General features: G+C 38.8%; 1 protein-coding gene across 14 annotated transcripts in view; it reads left to right on the plus strand.

The window, feature by feature from the left end:
• The window catches only part of nbeal1 (neurobeachin-like 1), a 117,621-nt gene that overhangs the window by 42,495 nt on the left and 57,074 nt on the right, over positions 1–18,052 (plus strand). For all 14 annotated transcript variants that reach the window (XR_015493011.1, XR_015493013.1, XR_015493012.1 and 11 more), the window contains 10 exons: positions 4,712–4,795; positions 4,979–5,077; positions 8,660–9,234; positions 11,169–11,301; positions 11,384–11,503; positions 13,517–13,903; positions 15,508–15,597; positions 15,691–15,865; positions 16,032–16,165; positions 16,981–17,140. Coding sequence is in view for 8 of the 14 variants with exons in the window: in XM_087256441.1 (XP_087112567.1) it covers positions 4,712–4,795; positions 4,979–5,077; positions 8,660–9,234; positions 11,169–11,301; positions 11,384–11,503; positions 13,517–13,903; positions 15,508–15,597; positions 15,691–15,865; positions 16,032–16,165; positions 16,981–17,140 (1,957 nt within the window). In the remaining 6 variants the exon portion in view is untranslated. The remainder of the gene's footprint in view (positions 1–4,711; positions 4,796–4,978; positions 5,078–8,659; positions 9,235–11,168; positions 11,302–11,383; positions 11,504–13,516; positions 13,904–15,507; positions 15,598–15,690; positions 15,866–16,031; positions 16,166–16,980; positions 17,141–18,052) is intronic.

The raw sequence follows: 18,052 nt of genomic DNA on the forward strand, positions 1-18,052 counted from the left end.
ACATATAAACCATGCTTGTAGGGGTGGGTGACATATACAGTTTGCTGATTATATAGGATTTTTTCCTAATTTTATTTATTTGTGATTTCTTTTCTCTGAACTTACATAATTTTTAGGCACAATTAAATAAATGTTATATTATTATATTATATTATATTATATTATATTATATTATATTATATTATATTATATTATATTATTTTATTTTATATTATATTGTATTGTATTTATATTATATTGTATTGTATTTATATTATATTATTTTATATTATATTATATTGTATTTATATTATATTATTTTATATTATATTATTTTATATTATATTATATTATATTATATTATATTATATTATATTATATTATATTATATTATATTATATTATATTATATAAATACACAATTCAATTCGGAACTTCAAAACACAGTTTATAAATGCACAAAATCAATTCATGAATGCAAAAATTCAATTCGTAAATACACAAATACAATTTGTAAAAAAATCAAATGCAATTCGTAAATACAAAAATGCAATTCGTAAATACACAAATACAATTCGTAACTTCAAAAGAGTTCATAAATACACAAATACTATTCGTAAATACTCATACAATTCGTAACTTTAAAACACAGTTCATAAATGCACAAATCCAATTCGTAAATACACATACAATTCGTAACTTTAAAACACAGTTCATAAATGCACAAATACAATTTGTAAATACAAAAATACAATTCGTAAATACACAAATACAATTCGTAACTTCAAAAGAGTTCATAAATACACAAATACAATTCGTAAATTCAAAACACAGTTGATAAATACACAAATACAATTTGTAAATGCACAAATACAATTCATAAATTCAAAACACAGTTCATGAATACACTAATACAATTCATAAATACATAAATACAATTTGTAAATACACAAATACAATTCATGAATTCAAAACCATTCATAAATACACAAATACAATTCGTAAATGCACAAATACAATTCGTAACTTCAAAAGAGTTCATAAATACACAAATAAAATTTGTAAATACACAAATATAATTGGTAAATTCAAAACACAGTTCATGTATACACAAATACAATTCGTAAATACACAAATAAAATTCGTAGCTTAAAAGCAGTTCATGAATGCACAAAATCAATTCATAAAAACAAAAATACAATTTGTATATACACAAATACAGTTGAAAAATACAAAAATACAATTCGTAAATACACAAATCAGTTCATAAAAACTCAAATACAATTCGTAAATACACAAATACAATTCGTAAATATGCAAATACAATTCATAACTACACATACAAGTCGTAAATTCAATGCACAGTTCATAAATACACAAATACAGTTTGTAGATTCAAAACACAGTTCAAATACAATACATAAAGTCAATGCACAATTGATAAATACACAAATACAATTCATAAATTCGAAATACAATTCATAAATGCACAAATCCCATTCATTTGGAGAAATATTTATCATTTTTACTTTTAAGTGGCCGCCCCTGTTTTATAAAGCATCCAGTATTTCCTGTCCGCAGTCAATTTCTGCATTTAAAGTGCTGGTGAATGTGTGAGCTAGTCATGGAGTGGTCTTCAGTTTATTTATCCAGTCATGCTTTGAGTAATCATGTCATTCTGTTTATTTTGCTTTGCTTGTTTCCCTCCGGTTCCCCTTGGCCTTTCCTCTGGTGGTTTGGTAATAGGGCTGGAATCTGTGACTTCAGCAGTTTTTGAGATTATCACTATAGCAGTGTGTGTGTGTTTAGCGCTGTACTGAAAAAAACCTCCTTGATTTCATGTTCATTGATGCTCAGTGTTGTCACTCTCCAGCCAGCCTGTGTCATTTTAACGTCTAACGAAAAAGCCAATTGCAACGACTGAGTGTCATGTGATTTTTGCAGCCAATCAGGAGTGTCTTGACAAGGCATGGCTGGACAGATTTTTTATGGGTGTGGATGGGGTGTATTGTCAGTGTATGTGGGTTGTTGACGTGATGTTGCAGTTTAACATGTCAGACATGACAAAAATGAATATAATTAGTTTTGAGATCATTAAAAATGTGGTAATTAGGTGTTTTTGTTTTCCACAGACATTGTGTTATGTAAACTGCTTTGTTATTATTATATTTATTACACTTTTGAGGCTAATCTCAAAACCGTCCTGTAGTGTAACCATCGCAACTGTAGTTCAATAAATTACAGCTCTTATAAATTAAGGATGTACTCACACTTGGCACAGTTGCCTTATACCATGCTCCAGCGCAGTTGTCATTAAGTTTTCAGGTATAAGGCACAGGTATAAAAAATTAACAAACTATTAACTTTCATTTAACAAGTCATTTAAAACTCATTAACTAACAGTTTATTAATGGACTGTTAACTAGTTATAACGGATAGTTAATCTAAAGTGTTACCGAAAGATCTACCTCCTACAGTTGATTTTAATATTCTGGGAGAATTAGTCTTCCAGAATTAATTGTTATGATGTAATATATAAAGAAATAAGTCTGTAAAATGATCCGAGCCTCAGCTGGGTCAGTTGGTATTTCTGAGTTTACATGTTCTCTCCATGTTAGCACGAGTTTCCCCCACAGTTCAAACACATGTGGCATAGGTAAATTGGGTAAGTTTAAAATTGTCCATAGCATAAAGTATGTTTGTGAATAAGTGTGTGTGTGTTTTTTTTTTTATGATTTATTTAACGTTTTTCCATTTTACAAACATATCAAACAACCCTTACAGAAATAATAATAGAAACAAAATATATAAATACAAATAACATATTGATAAAAAAAGGTGAATAAATAAATAAATTAAAATAAATAAAAAAAAGAAGATTATAATAAAATAAAACCAAGTTAACAAATAATGCGAGGCAGATGTCTATGAATAAGTGTGTTTAATGTTTCCCAGTGATGGGTTGCTGCTGGAAGGGCATCCGTTGCGTAAAACATGTGCTGGATAAGTTGGCGGTTCATTCCGCTGTGGCGACCCCCGATTAATAAAGGGATAGTCTGTAAAATAACAGTAAATGTACTGGCAGTTTATTACACGATTTTGTAGCGTAATATACAACACCAACCCAGACAATATATCACTTTAAACCAGTGGTTCTCAAGCTTTTCTCACCAAGTACCACCTCAAAAAAGATTGTCTCTCCAAGTACCACCATAATGACCACTATTGAAATAGACTAGCGCAGTTGGCCAAACTAAGCAGCTACAGTTCTGCACATTTTGAGGCATATTCATATTTATACAATTTTTGATTAACTTTGAAATATATGTTGTATGTACATATTTGTAAAACTTTTTGAAATGTAAACATTAACTTGTATGTAGATTGGTAGGGAACCCGTTTTTCTAGAGGATGTCAAGCTGACAAACATTGCTGAACTCTGATACAAGTTTTATTGATGGAGAAATTAAAAAGCACTGCAGTGTTTGGGTGTTCTGTGTTTGCATACTAAATATGAAGCTGTTCTTGTCACGTGGCTCGCGGTGCGGGATTCTGAAAAGTTACGATGTTTTCAACTTGGCAAGCCTGGAATACGCAAGCGCGTCGTGCTGCAGTTCTTACTGATTTTATTAGCCCCGGGGTTAAATTTTGATGCTCAAGTGACCGAGACGTAAGTAGAGATTACGGTCATTTTTTTTAAAATAAAAGATTTTTCAAAATAAATGATTGTTCAGACTCTGATTATGAATAAAACGGAAATAATTAATAATTTTTTTGTGCAGCTCGTTACCAATTGATCTATATAATGGTGCCGGTCTTTGACTCGAGTGTTGGGGACCACTGCTCTAGCGCGTATCTGCTCTGCAAACACCACACACCTCTTTCTCTAGTTCTGCGTCATTTGGATTGATTTTTAGCAGCTGATGACGCGATGCACTTAAGTAAACGTTCTAAGCACATCGCTTTGATCGTAGACTTTAGAGAACAGCCAGTGCTGATCCCATTAGTGTTATCGTACACATCAAATAATTCAAATTATATTCCTTTTTTCTTTCATCACTCAGTGATTCCTCAGCGTACCACTAGAAGTAAGCCCGCGTACCACTAGTGGTACACGTACCACAGTTTGAGAACCCCTGCTTTAAACTATTGAAAAAGTCACTGAATTTTTCAAGGATAAAAGATGTTGAAGGAAAAGATCATGGTCCCACAATGCAACTCAAAAGCATAAATAAATGGGGAAATATAATAATAACATGAATCACAACATATGGAAAACTGCTCATTTACAGGTGTTTTACAGTGTTCAGTACAGTAAAAGTGAAAACAATTCTCAAACATCAGATCTCAAACCTCATCAAAATAATTTTAGTTTTCTTCAAAAACCAAACAAAAGCTTTTTGTCAACTACCCATGTACTGTATATAAAGTGTGTGTATTTGGTGTTGGGGAGAGTCATTACAGTTTCAGATCTGAGCACTCATGCCATCCTCGGCTCAGACCTCAAACACTTTCACACATACGATCAACATTTGAAATTGCTTGATTCTACTCCTGCCTGTTCATGTACCTGTAAGCATGGTTCCTGTAATGAAGGAAGATCCTCATCGTGGCTTTTCGCTCATCATTTGCATGGCAAAGTGAACAGATATGGCAGGAATAGAACAGGCCACATGCTGTAGTCTTCAATCATTGGCTGTAGCTTTTGATTGACGCTCTTTTCCTCCAATCAGGTGTTCCAAGGGAGGCTGGACTCTCTTGCCGTGGCGACGATCAAAACGCTCACGACGGTGATGCTCAAGTCACCTGCTGCAAAGGTTTGTTGTAATCAGAGGATCCCTCATTAAACTGTGCAGAGAGAATTCCTCTTAGAGGATCCAGATGTGGAAGCAGATTTCATTCTTAGCACACCTCTTTTAGATCCTTCAAAATATTGAGAGAGTGGAATTGGTAAATGCAAACCGATTAGTAAATGAATAAGGATTCTTGTTGTCTTGTAGGAAGTGTTTAAGGAGCGAATTGGCTACACTCACTTGTATGAGGTGCTGGTGTCGCTGGGTCAACCATCCAGACACCTGTTGAAGGAACTTATGAACATGGTAGGTGAACACTTCAGTCACTTTTAGATGATATCCCATTGACCCTTTTCATAATGACGACACTTCACTTCCCCCTATTTGAGTGTATTTTTAGTTCCGGTTTACCCTTTGAATGAATGGCACGCTTCTCTGGAAAACTTGCTGCTGAAAATAATAACATTGCACATTATTATTTAGGACTATTAAAGTATTGGGCATGGAGTAGTCTTGGAGTGGAGACAAGTTACCAGCATCCTCTTTGCCAACTGTGCAGTCATTAGAGGAAAAAGGTCTGGCCTTAGCACTTGTTATTTAAAGGGCCATGACACCCCCCACTTTCGGTTAAAGTCTACTTCAGAATTTTTTCAAAAGATGCATGATTAATGGGCGTGAAGCTCTGCGAGCATCGGGCAGGAGTGGGCGTGCAAAACACAGCAGCACAGTGATGTGTCTGAATGTGAACGAACTCCTGATAAAAGACAGCGTTCGCCATTCTCTAATTCTCGCACTGTTCTCCCGACAAAAATGCTAGCAGCACACACACAGCTTTGCTGTATGATCGGCCCTGACAAGATCGCGGGGGAAAACATGCAACAAACCCCGTGGATCATGGAAACAAACACATACGAGCCATCATGAACGGCTAAATACTGCCGTGGGTCCGTGACGTGTGTCACAGCTCGGGCTTGACTCTGGCAGGTCTGATGAATAATTAAGCAGCCGGCTCTACTCATAGGATAAGAAAACTCCGCCTTGAATAATAATGAGAAACCGAGGCGTCATCATTACACTTGCAGTACTGCGCTACGTCGCCGATTTAGATCCCGCCCCAAAAATCATTTTAAACCCGGAAGCTGAAATTAGCTGACAAGCTCAAAATGATCCAGTTTTCCCCACAATTAAAGCTGACAGGTGCTAACATTGTCTTAACTGATGCTCAACACACACAAATCTGTTAATATAAAAAAAGCGTTCTCCAGGGTGTCCTGAACCTTTAAGCACTTTAAGCACTTGTTATTGTTTAGAAGAAAACTCTTTATTTGGCATAGTACTTTTAAGAAAATGGTGCAAAGCATGCTCATTGTAGAGAGTCTATCTCAGTCTCAGTTTACTAGTTTTTTTAAAGCACTTTAAAGGGCCATGAAACCCCCTTGTTTCAGCAGGGTGTTTTCACACCTCTGCTTTGGAAAAAAGTCAGAAAAGTGGGCGTGTCCAGCTTTGTTTAGGGGGGAGTGTCGGAGAAAGAAAAGAGGCTTGGTGTGGGAGTGTCTATTTGGGCGCGCTGACTTTCAGAGTCAAAACACACACCCAACAGGGGAGAAAGAGACTGTGTTTACATGGACATCTGTAGTCGAATTATTTGCCAAATTATTAAATGGTGGACTTTAACTGTAGTTTGGCTCTTTCATTCAGGGAATTCATTCATGTCCCTCGCGATAAACGAGATATTTGATTCGAGGATCTGCTCTAAGCGTGTATTTTTCATGCAATGTTTGATACCGCACGGCGAATGAGAGAAAAAACACTCAGCATTTCCCCGAAACTTAGATGCACACGGCAGATAGTGTCAGAAAGCCGCGTGTGTTATTCCGGTCACAAAATGCGGTGAAGATCCTACACGAGGTTAAAGTTTGGATGAAGTGCTAACATGTTTACACTATCGATACGAACAAACTGAATAAACAAAGAGCACTGGTCGCTCACTTACCAAATCTGTAGAGACAGGACAATCACCAGCAACTAGAGCCGCGTCTTTATTAAGAGGGGCATTCAAGCGAATCCGGATCTCAGCGTTTGCAGATGAGAACAGCTCTCAGGTAAACAATAATCCTCCTTAAACACGTAAGTTATTGTTGTCGAGCGTCGCGTACACTGTTAATCCACACATGAGTCCAGCTGCGCTCTCACAGAGAGAAAATGAAAACAAAACTTAACTGCAGCAAACTATAAAAGCAAAACTTCACGCTTGTTTTGCCAACACAACGTGGCGTCTCTGTCGTGTAAACACTGTGATAGTAATGAATATTAATGAAGTTGCACAATAGAGCGCGCTGATTGGTTTGAACCAAGCCTTACTCATGCATTAATGCAGCACACTGTAAGACGTAATAAGACACACTCTGGCACAGGCGTCCAGTCTGCACACTGGAATACACGCTATTATGTCATGACCGTGACGCAGCTTCAAAAATTAGTTTCAAACCGGAAGTACGAATTTGCTTGAAATAACGCAAAAACAACCAATTTACACTTTTTAGTGAAATATAGGTGTCCTAATAGTGTTTTGAGCAGTGTGGGACACATATACGACTGTCAACAGCTCAAAAAATGTGTTTTAGTGTTTCGTGACCCTTTAAGCTCTTGTAACTTTATTTTTTGTTATTATCGTCAATATTTGAAGTAAGTCCTCCTTTGCAGGTTCTCTCCAAGCCCTGTGAATATGTTTGTGAATCAGCTGTCCACTGTAAAAACAACAGTAAAACACCCAGTTTTATATCATACTTATTCTTCAAGACACACAAATGAAATAAATTTGACATAAAAACTGTCCAGCAGCCGTGTAAACATCTGAAATCTTTATTTGACAAATGCTGACAGATGCATACCAACTTCATCTGCAGTAAAGTCAGCAACACAAAGCAATGCACTCTATTGAAAGTCCCATTTTCTCGGTTCAAGCAGAAATCTGGATGATCTGTAAGATTTTTTAGATGTCAGATGCCTCACCTTGAATGCAGACAGCAGAAAACAGTCGTGGTCATCATCTAACTGTTTCTGTAGTAAATATACAGCTGACTGGGTGAGTTATCAATGGGGGTTCTGTGTAGGCGGAAGTGATGATACACTGCTTGGAGTGAAACCGGACACCATGTGACGTCATGTGAAAAGGGTCTATTTAGTGTTATATGCATTGCAGGTCGTTTCAAAGCATATATACAGTAATAAACAAATATGATGCAAGTGTAATAACATTTTTGTACTCGTACATTTTAACATTTAGCATGCTATCAGCATGTTTGAGCATGATTAGCATGCTGTTAACATGTTTTAACTCATGGCTGGCGGGTTTTAGCATGTTGTTGGCATTATTTAACAAAATGCTGTTATATTTTTTGCATTGCTTGCAATTTTCCAGCATGGTTGAACAAGTTTTAGCATATTGAGAACATTATTTGGTGCACTGTTTACATTTTAGCTTGTTACTATCACATTTCTAGCATGATTTAACACGATGCTATATGTTGTCATGATTAGCATACTGACGACCACAAGTGTTTTGCTTGGTTTAGTAAAATTCAGGTTGTTTACATGCTTTTAATTGAATTTAGAAACATTTTAATTTAATTTAGAAACTGTATATCACAATTTACCATGTTATAGTATTGAAAGCAGGCTACTAGCATGATTATTTAGTACATTGCTAACATGTTTCTAGCATGATTTACTTTTTTTGGTGCCATGAAATTGCTGGTTTCCACGTGGTATTAGCAGACTTTTATAACTCTGATAACATGTCAGCCACAGTATGCAATAGCATTTTTGTCATTCTCAGTGGACATCTCACCATCAGACTTTCTCTCTCTTCATCCTCATGTTCATCAGGCTGTTGAAGGAGAGCATTCGTCTGTCGGCCTGCTGGGCATCAGTAACGTGGATCCTCTGCTGCTCCTGATCCAGTGGCTCCCAGAGCTGGACTCTGCCGAGCTGCAGATCTTCACCGCCGACTGGCTCCGGCGTATCTGCGGTCTGAACCGGCGCACGCGAGCCACCTGCGTCAACTCCTGCATGACTGCTGTGGTGCTGTCGGCTCTGGAGAGACACCAGCGGCTGCACCGGGCCTGTGCCGAGAGTCTGGTGGCTCTGCTGGGCTCTCTGGGCAGTCAGTCGCTCAGTTCCTCCGAGCTCCAGCTTCTTCTGAGGCTCCTGCGTCAGGACGAGCCGGGCCGCGCTCACCCGTATGTGGGACCGGTGCTGTGTTCACTGCTGGGGATGGTGCGCAAACAGGGTTTGGAAAGTGCCATGCAGTATTTTGATCTGTCACCACCCATGGCTGGCATCGCGGTGCCTACTATCCTCCGCTGGCCAGGCTCCGCCTTCAGCTTTTTTGCTTGGCTGTCATTGGACCAAGATCAGCTGGGCCCGCCCAGCAAAGGAGAAAAGAGGAAGCAGCTGTATAGGTGAGGGTGGAAATCAGCGTTTTAATCTGTATATTCCATGTGTGTATATAAGCTAATGCTAATAAAATACTTGGGTAGTTACTAGGGTAATACTAAGGTAAAGATGCAGTTTTTAAAAACGCTTTATTAGTTTGATAATAATTAAAAAAACATCAAACAGTTGAAAACAGTTGTGCTGCATCATATTTTGTAGAACCTGACCAGTTTTTTTATGAAAGTATAGCAGTATTTATTTAGTTATTTGATTTTTTAATTATAAAAAAAAGCTATTAAATAATTATGAACTAATTAAATATTATATACACTCACCGGCCACTTTATTAGGTACACCTTACTAGTGCCCTTTGCCTTCAGAACTGCCTTAATCCTTCGTGGTACAGATTCAACAAGGTGCTGGAAATATTCCGCAGAAATTTTGCTCCATATTGACACGATAGCATCACACAGTTGCTGCAGATTTGTCGGCTGCACATCCATAAAGGGAATCTCCAGTTCCACCACTTCTCAAAGGTGCTCTATTGGATTGAGATCTGCTGACTGTGGAGGCCATTTGAGTACAGGAAACTCAATGTCTTGTTCAAGAAACCAGTCTGAGATGATTCACGCTTTATGACATGGCGCATTATTCTGCTGAAAGCAGTCATCAGAAGATGGAGACACTGTGTTCATAAAGGGATGGACATGGTCAGCAGCTATACTCATGTAGGCTGTGACGTTGACACGATGCTCAATTGGTACTAATGGGCCCAAAGTGTGCCAAGAAAACACCCCCCCCCACAATTACACCACCATCACCAGCCCAAACCAAGGCAGGATGGATTCATGCTTTCATGTTGTTGGCGCCAAATTTTGACCCGACCATGCGAATGTCACATCAGAAATTGAGACTCATCAGACCAGGCAACGTTTTTCCAATCTGTCTGTCCAATTTTGGTGATCCTGTGTGAATTGTAGCCTCAGTTTCCTGTTCTTTGCTGACAGGAAGTGGCACCAGGTGTGTCCTTCTGCTGCTGTAGCCCATCCGCCTCAAGGTTGGACGTGTTGTGTGTTCAGAGATGCTCTTCTGCAGACCTCAGTTGTAACGAGTGGTTATTTGCCTTTTTATCAGCTGGAACCAGTCTGGCCATTTTCCTCTGACCTCTGGCATCAACAAGGCATTTTTGCCCACAGAATTGCCGCTCACTGGATATTTACTCTTTTTCAGACCATTCTCTGTAAACCCTAGAGATATTTGTGCATGAACATTTCAGTAGATCAGCAGTTTCTGAAATACTCAGACCAGCCCATCTGGCACCAACAGCCATGCCACATTCAAAGTCACTTAAATCCAAGTGGTGCTCGCTGCAGAGCATGAGCTCCACCTTTTTTGCACTTCTTCTACGAGTGATGTCACTGGGGGTAGGGTTAGGGGTGGGGTTGGTGTACGCATTAAAACAGCTTACAGGAGGAGGAGCGACAGCTCATGCTCCCCCTCGCTGGAGCTCAGCTCTCCTCAAATGGCTCTGCAGCGAGCACCCTCTCCTTAAATCCCCTTTCTTCCTCATTCTGATGCTCGGTTTGAACTGCAGCAGATCGTCTTGATCATGTCTACATGCCTAAATGCATTGAGTTGCTGCCATGTGATTGGCTGATTATAATTTTGCGTTACCAAGCAGTTGGACTGTTGTACCTAATAAAGTGGCCGGTGAGTGTATGGAGTCATTGCATTTACTTTCTAAACACCTGATTTGCTGTATATTCAACACTCTACACTAATCATTTGTCTGGATGTTGTGTTTTTACTTTATTTTCATTTGTTATATGGCTAAATTCCTATTGCTTCATGCAAATTAACAAATTTAAGACTCTAATCTGTGGACATACTAATTGGTAAATATTGTTTACTGTGATATTTGTGTACTTTAACTACTTGTTTTTGTTTCATACATCTGTAGTTTTTTCACCCCGGGCGGTACCGGGTTTGAGGCCTTCATCAGTTCAGCCGGAGTTCTTGTGGTTGCTGTGTGCACCAAGAAAGAATACGTCACCGTCATGCTGCCTGACTACTGCTTCTGTGATTCGCTCTGGGTGAGGAAATGTTCTGCAGTAAACTGAGGTCTGCCTGTCTAGTGTGTGTAGTTGAGCTTAATGAGATGTTTTTGACCTTCAGCACAGTATCGGTGTAGTTCATGTGCCAGGAAAGAGGCCGTTTGGCCAGAGTCTGGTCTATATCTTTGTGGACGGACAGCAGAAACTATCAGCACCTCTAAAATACCCAACCATGACTGAGGTGAGAGAGCGACATCTGTTCATACATTAACAATGGTTTGTCAGTATAACACATAAGCATAGGTATGTATACTAATCAGGGGCGGACTGGCCATCTGGCAATTCTGGCAAATGCCAGAAGGGCCGGACCATTTTTTAAATGTATTTTTTTAATATTATTTATTTTTTCATATGTATTGTTTTTTAAATGTAGGCAGCTTTTATCTCGTGCGAGATGTGAATAATATGATGGTGATAATAGTAAGAATAACAGTAAATGTTAAGCATTGGTCCAATCAGCAACAACCGGCTGGTTTTGAGATGGGCCGACCCAATCTAAGGTTACGCAGACATAAAAAATGACATAAAATTAACTGAACTAGTCTCGAAAGGGGGCAGTGCAGTGGCGCAGTAGGTAGTGCTGTCGGCTCACAGCAAGAAAGTCGCTGGTTTGAGCCTCATATGGGTCAGTTGGTGTTTCTGTGTGAAGTTTGCATGTTCGTGTGGGTTTCCTTCTGGTTTCCTTCACAAGTCCAAACACATGCTATAGGTGAGTTGGGTTGGCCAATTGGGAATTGGGTAACCCAGTAATGGGTTGCAGCTTTGAGGGCATCCACTGTGTAAAACATATGCAGGATAAATTGGCGATTCCCAGATTAATAAAGGGACTAAGCTGAAAAGAAAATGAATGACATGATTGCATATATCAGGGGTGTCCAAACTTTTTGGGCCGAGGGCCAGATGCAAAAAAACAAACGTTGTCGCGGGCCAAATTTTACATACATCACACAGACACGCATATATATAAATACAGTTGAAGTCAGAATTGTTAGCCCCCCTAAATTATTAGCCCCCGTTAATTTTTTTCCCCAATTTCTGTTTAACGGAGAGAAGATTTTTTTCCACACATTTCTAAACATATTAGTTTTAGTAACTCATTTCTAATAACTGATTTATTTTATCTTTGCCATGATGACAGTAAATAATATTTGACTAGATATTTTTAAGACACTTCTATGCAGCTTAAAGTGACATTTAAAGGCTTAACTAGGTTAATCAAGTTAACTAGTCAAGTTAAGGTAATTAGGCAAGTTATTTTATAACAATGGTTTGTTCTGAAGACTTAAGGGGTTAATAATTTTGACCTTAAAATGGTTCATAAAAAAATTTAAACCACTTTTTATTCTAGCCGAAATAAAACAAAAGTCTTTCTCCAAAAGAAAAAATATTATCAGACATACTGTAAAAATGTCCTTGCTTGTTAAACATCATTTGGGAAATATTTAAAAAAGAAGAAAAAAATCAAAGAGGGGCTAATAAATCAGACTTCAACTGTGTGTAGATAGATAGACAGACAGACAGACAGACAGACAGACAGACAGACAGACAGACAGACAGATAGATATATAGTTCATAACAAGAACTGCTGCTTAATTGAATGCATGTAATAGCGACGCCCGGTGGTTATTTATTGAATTACGTTCATTTTTGTATAGCGGGCCAGATTCTATTGATATTTATAAAAAGCCTCGCGGGCCGCCACAAAACTGATTGCGGGCCATCTCGGGCCGTAGTTTGGACACGCCTGGCATATATGAATAGGTTGTTTTTGTTTCAGTCACATACAACCAATGTTTAAATATCTCTTAAATAGGTACCGCTTATATATTTTACCATCTGTACACAAATATAAGTAGTGAATGTGCATGTCCTTGGATGGGGCTGTATCTGTATGGTAATATGGGCTGGTGTGGCTACAATGCCAGGGCTGATTTTTAGTCCCAGTCTGCCCCTGATACTAATGCACACTGTGCGTCTGAAATGGCATACTTCCCTATTATGTAGTATGTAAAAGCAGTTTGTGAGCTGGATTTTACTATCTTTAACATGCAGTGAGTTTGCAGGCTTTAACATACTGCTGTATGAAGTAGGGAAGTATGACAGATCACTTGACAATTGCATATTAATGTAGGGTGAAATATTGCATCAATCACGTTTCTTTCAGTGTTGATGTGTAGATGTTTCCATCTCTCAGGCCTTTACGTCATGCTGTATCGGTTCAGCGGGTCACCGCACCACCACCCCTCCTCCATCTCAGATCCCCGATCCTCCGTTTTCCGGAGCTCATCCATCCGGACGCTCATCCTTCGGCGCCATTCTCCCGGGATGGGGTGGACTGCTGGGCACCAAACCCGAGTCTGTCACCAAACTGATCTCTGCCGGGACGCAGGACAGCGAGTGGGGCAGTCCCACATCACTGCAGGGCCAGCTGGGCAGTGTTATGGTCTTCCACGAGCCGCTGCAGGCCACTCATGTCAAAGCCCTCTGTAGCGCAGGACCAAACTGCATCTCGGCCTTCAGGAGTCAGGAGGCGGAGCTGGGAGAGCTGGCACCCAAACTCCTGCTGCACTACTCTCCAAAGGTGATCAGTTTAGCAATAGTGAGCATAAGAAACTTCTTTCAAAAACAGCTGACCACAAAGCTTTGAACTGCAGTGTATATACATGTAAAAATAAAGGGACGGAAATATAAAAATAATAGTTTTATTAACTCTTTCTAATAGCTGGTTTATTTTATCTTTGCCATGATGACAGGACATAATATTTCACGAAATATTTTTCAAGACACTAATATTCATCTTAAAGGTATATTAAGTGTGTTTACACTAGCACGTTTGGTCCGCACCCTGGTTCGTTTGACATCAGAGCACGGTACATTTAGCTAGTCTGAACGTTGTCTTCTGATCTCGGGTGCTTCTGATTTATTTGACCATAGCCTTGCTCTTTTTATTCATTATTTTGCCGCAGCTCTGCTCTTTTTATTTATTGTCTCGCAGCCCCATGAGCAAAATGCAGCCTGCAGAGTAGCGATGATGTAACTATCATTCCGGCCACACAAGTGTAATAATGTGTTCACACCAGACGCGGAACGCACGGACAAAACGCGCTATTAGCGCATAAATAGCCATGTGAACATTTGAGTTTACTCGCTTCATTCACGCGTCAAACCCCGATTCATTCACATGTCAAATTCACTTCAGAACAGATGCGGATTCGCGTGATGGGCAGGGCTTCTGTCTCCCCCAAGACTCTAGCTTCATAGCTAAATGGCTAACATGGATTATATGAAGAAAATAACAGTGTTTATGTGCTTTATGAAGACTGAAAACAGCGTCGATACGTTTAGAGTCGTGTCTGAGTGCACTACATCCTTTCAGAGGTGCATCCAGCTCTGTGAGCTCATAAACTCCTCCAGAAACTTAACCTGGATGACCGAGGCTGTTGTCGGTGAAGGCTGGAGGATTTCCCTTGGAACACCAACAACAGGTTCTACGTCACAATCACGCCCCCACAAGAGCAAGCTTCTGATTGGTTGACGCTGAAGTTCAGATTTTCGAAATCGAGAGATTCACGTGAAACGCTTGTTAAGTGCGTCAAGCGCGCAAAACGCTCAATTCGCCCTGCGCCATTCGCGCAATTTGCGTCATTCGCGCAACGCCATTCGCGCGTATCGCGCCGCAGGATGTCTATTCGCGCGTTTGCATTGACTTAACATGTAAATCACTAGCGCTTGACGCGCGTTCCGCATCTGGTGTGAACGCAGCATAACAGCGCCATTGTGCTCCAGTGGTCAGCATGTTGCGTTACGACGTTGTCGATCCATGTTCGATCCTCACCCGAGCAATTCTTTTCTTTTTTTTTTTCTTTTTATTGTTAAGGCATATAAAACTGTAAGGTTGTTGAACATTTGAATTTCTAAAGGGGGCTAATAATATTGTTTAAATGGTTTTAAAAACAATTCAAATCTGCTTTTATTCTAGCCCAAATAAAACAAATAAGGCCTTTATCCAGAAGAAAAAAATACTATAGAAAATACTCTGAAACCTTCCTTGCTTTGTTAAACATCATTTAAGAAATATTTGAATGGAATTGACAGGAGAGTTAATAATTTAGATGTCAACTCTATATTAGTTACATGTTGGGCGGTTTTAACATTTGACTCATCACTGTGCTCTTTAATTCTCAGGCGTGCAGGAACCCCATTTGTCTGGATTTGTCCCCTAATTTGCTGCACGGTCGCCTGACGGGAAATAAAGTGGTCAACTGGGATATTAAAGTATGTGTGCTGTTTCCCTGATTTATTTATGATGTCTTTATCTGTCAGATGGTCCAACAGCTGCTCTCAGCGTCTCTCTCTCTCTCTCTGCAGGACATGATTAACTGTGTTGGAGGGATCCCTGTGCTTCTTCCAGTCCTGGAGCAGTTGACCTTATTAAACCCAGATTCAAATCCTGTGGAGCCGTCAGGGTCGGAGTTCATCAGCCCTGACTCCGCAACACCCGCTGATGGAGACTGGGTCATACTGCCCTCCAACAGGGCCTCAGGTGGGCACTGTCACACAAGACAATCCGTGGTTACTGCCATTATTAATAATAAAATTAACTTTTTTTATATATGATTTAAGATTTTATCATATTATAAGGCATTTAAGTTTTGTTATATTTTGATAATGTTGATGCATTGTTTTTATTTGGGGCATTGCTGAATCAGAGGCCAGACTGGAGAAGAATCTGGTGGCGACGTTCCTGCTGGTGATCAAGCATTTCCTGCAGAGACACCCGATAAACCAGGAGACTCTCCTGCACTCGCATGGTGTGGCCACATTAGGGGCGCTGCTGCAGAAGGTACCCACAATCCCCTTTGTTTCTCAGTGAATCTCTATGAGAGTCTTCTGTCAGACGTCTGTGTGCATGTCATGGGTGTGTCCATTCACATTCATGTCCGCATGTGTACTCTGTGTGTTATGCTTGAGAGTGTGTGTTGTGTCTGTGAGTGTGTATTTGTGTGTTCAAGCATCTCTCAAGATCAGTGAAAGAATCAGGCAGAATCTAATGTTTGGCGCTTTATGTGAGGGTTTGGGTTAGGGCTTGGGGTAGGCCATAGAGAATATCTTTTATATTGAGAGAAAAACAGTGGAAGTCTGTACAATGTCCTTATTGAGATGAGATAAAACATATTATGAGTGCACGTGTGTGTATGTTTGTGACTATGCATGTGTGTGTATGTATCTGTGTGTGTTTGTGGTCATGTGTTTGTGTTTATATCCCAATGGTGACCTACATTAAATTGATGTCTCCGTATGTTAAGTTTATACTGTAAATCACACAAGTAAGATTTTTGAGAATGTAAAACTGCAGAATGTTATTTTGTGAGTTTGGGTTTAAAGGTATGGATGGGTGAAGAGGACAGAATAATAATAGTCTGTACAGTATAAAAATGATTATGTCTATGTAGAGTCAGCATAAATCACACATATTGGGTGTGTGTGTGTGTGTGTGTGTGTGTGTGTGTCTGTGTCTGTGTCTGTGTCTGTGTCTGTGTCTGTGTGCGTGCGTGCGTGCGTGCGTGCGCGCGCGTGCGTGCGTGCGTGCGTGCGTGCGTGCGTGCGTTCGTGCGTGCGTGCGTGCGTGCGCGTGTGCGTGTGCGTGTGTGTGTGTAGCTGCCGGCGTTCCTGGTGGACGTGAGCGTGTTGGTGGCGGTTCAGCTGCTGATTGAGCAGATGACATATGAGAAGAACACTCAGCTCCTGCTGCAGCTCCACACACACCTGCTCTTCAACTTCAGCATCTGGAACCAGGGAGATTTTCCCCTGCGCATCGGTCAGTCCCTTTGTGTGTGTGTGTGTGTATGATTTTTTCATGCTATAATTTTTGTTGTAATATTTCAACATGCAAACTGTTTTATTCATTTAATATTTGCTTTTTGTGACAAAACAGAATTGATGTAGCATTATCTAATACAAAAAAATAACTAAAAATAATTAAAAATCCTCAAGTCATCATTTACTTGTTCTTTATTTGTCCGACAAACCTGTTTGAATCTCTTCCTTCTGTTAAACACAAAAGCAGTTATTTTGAAAAATTCCGGTAACCATTGATTTTTATAGTATTGGTTTTTCCTACAATGGAAGGCAATGGTTACCGGTTTCTAACATTCTTCAGGATATCTTTTTTTTGTGGTTACCAGAAAAAAAAAAGAAACTTATAAAGGTTGGAATCACCTGAGGACGAGTAAATAGCGAGTAAATTTTCATTTGTGGGTGACCATCTTTTTCATGTGTTAATTAATTAAACATACCTGTATAAGCCAGTTATGTTTATATATACGTTTATATGATAGCACATTTTTGTCTGTAGAGGCAACAAGCCAGTGTAGGTTCAAGTTAATAATTTAAAAAAGTTTAATTAGCAGTTATGTACTAAACTTTTCATAACATAAGATATATATACTTTATTTATATATATATATATATATATATATATATATATATATATATATATATATATATAAAATGGATGGTAATATTTATTTATTTATTTATTTATTTATTTTAATTAATTAATTAATGTATGTAAATGTTCATTTTATTTTTATTTTATTTTTAATTAATTTTTTAAATAAAATTTTGTATATTATTTAAATTAATTTGAATTTAATGTATTTATTTATTTATTGTTAATTTATTTAGTTAAAATTTTTATTTAATTGTTATTTATATTTAATTTTATTTC

This window comes from Danio rerio, chromosome 6 (genome assembly GCF_052040795.2).
Source record: "Danio rerio strain M-AB ecotype USA chromosome 6, GRCz13ab, whole genome shotgun sequence".
NCBI classification, from domain to species: Eukaryota; Metazoa; Chordata; class Actinopteri; order Cypriniformes; family Danionidae; genus Danio; species Danio rerio.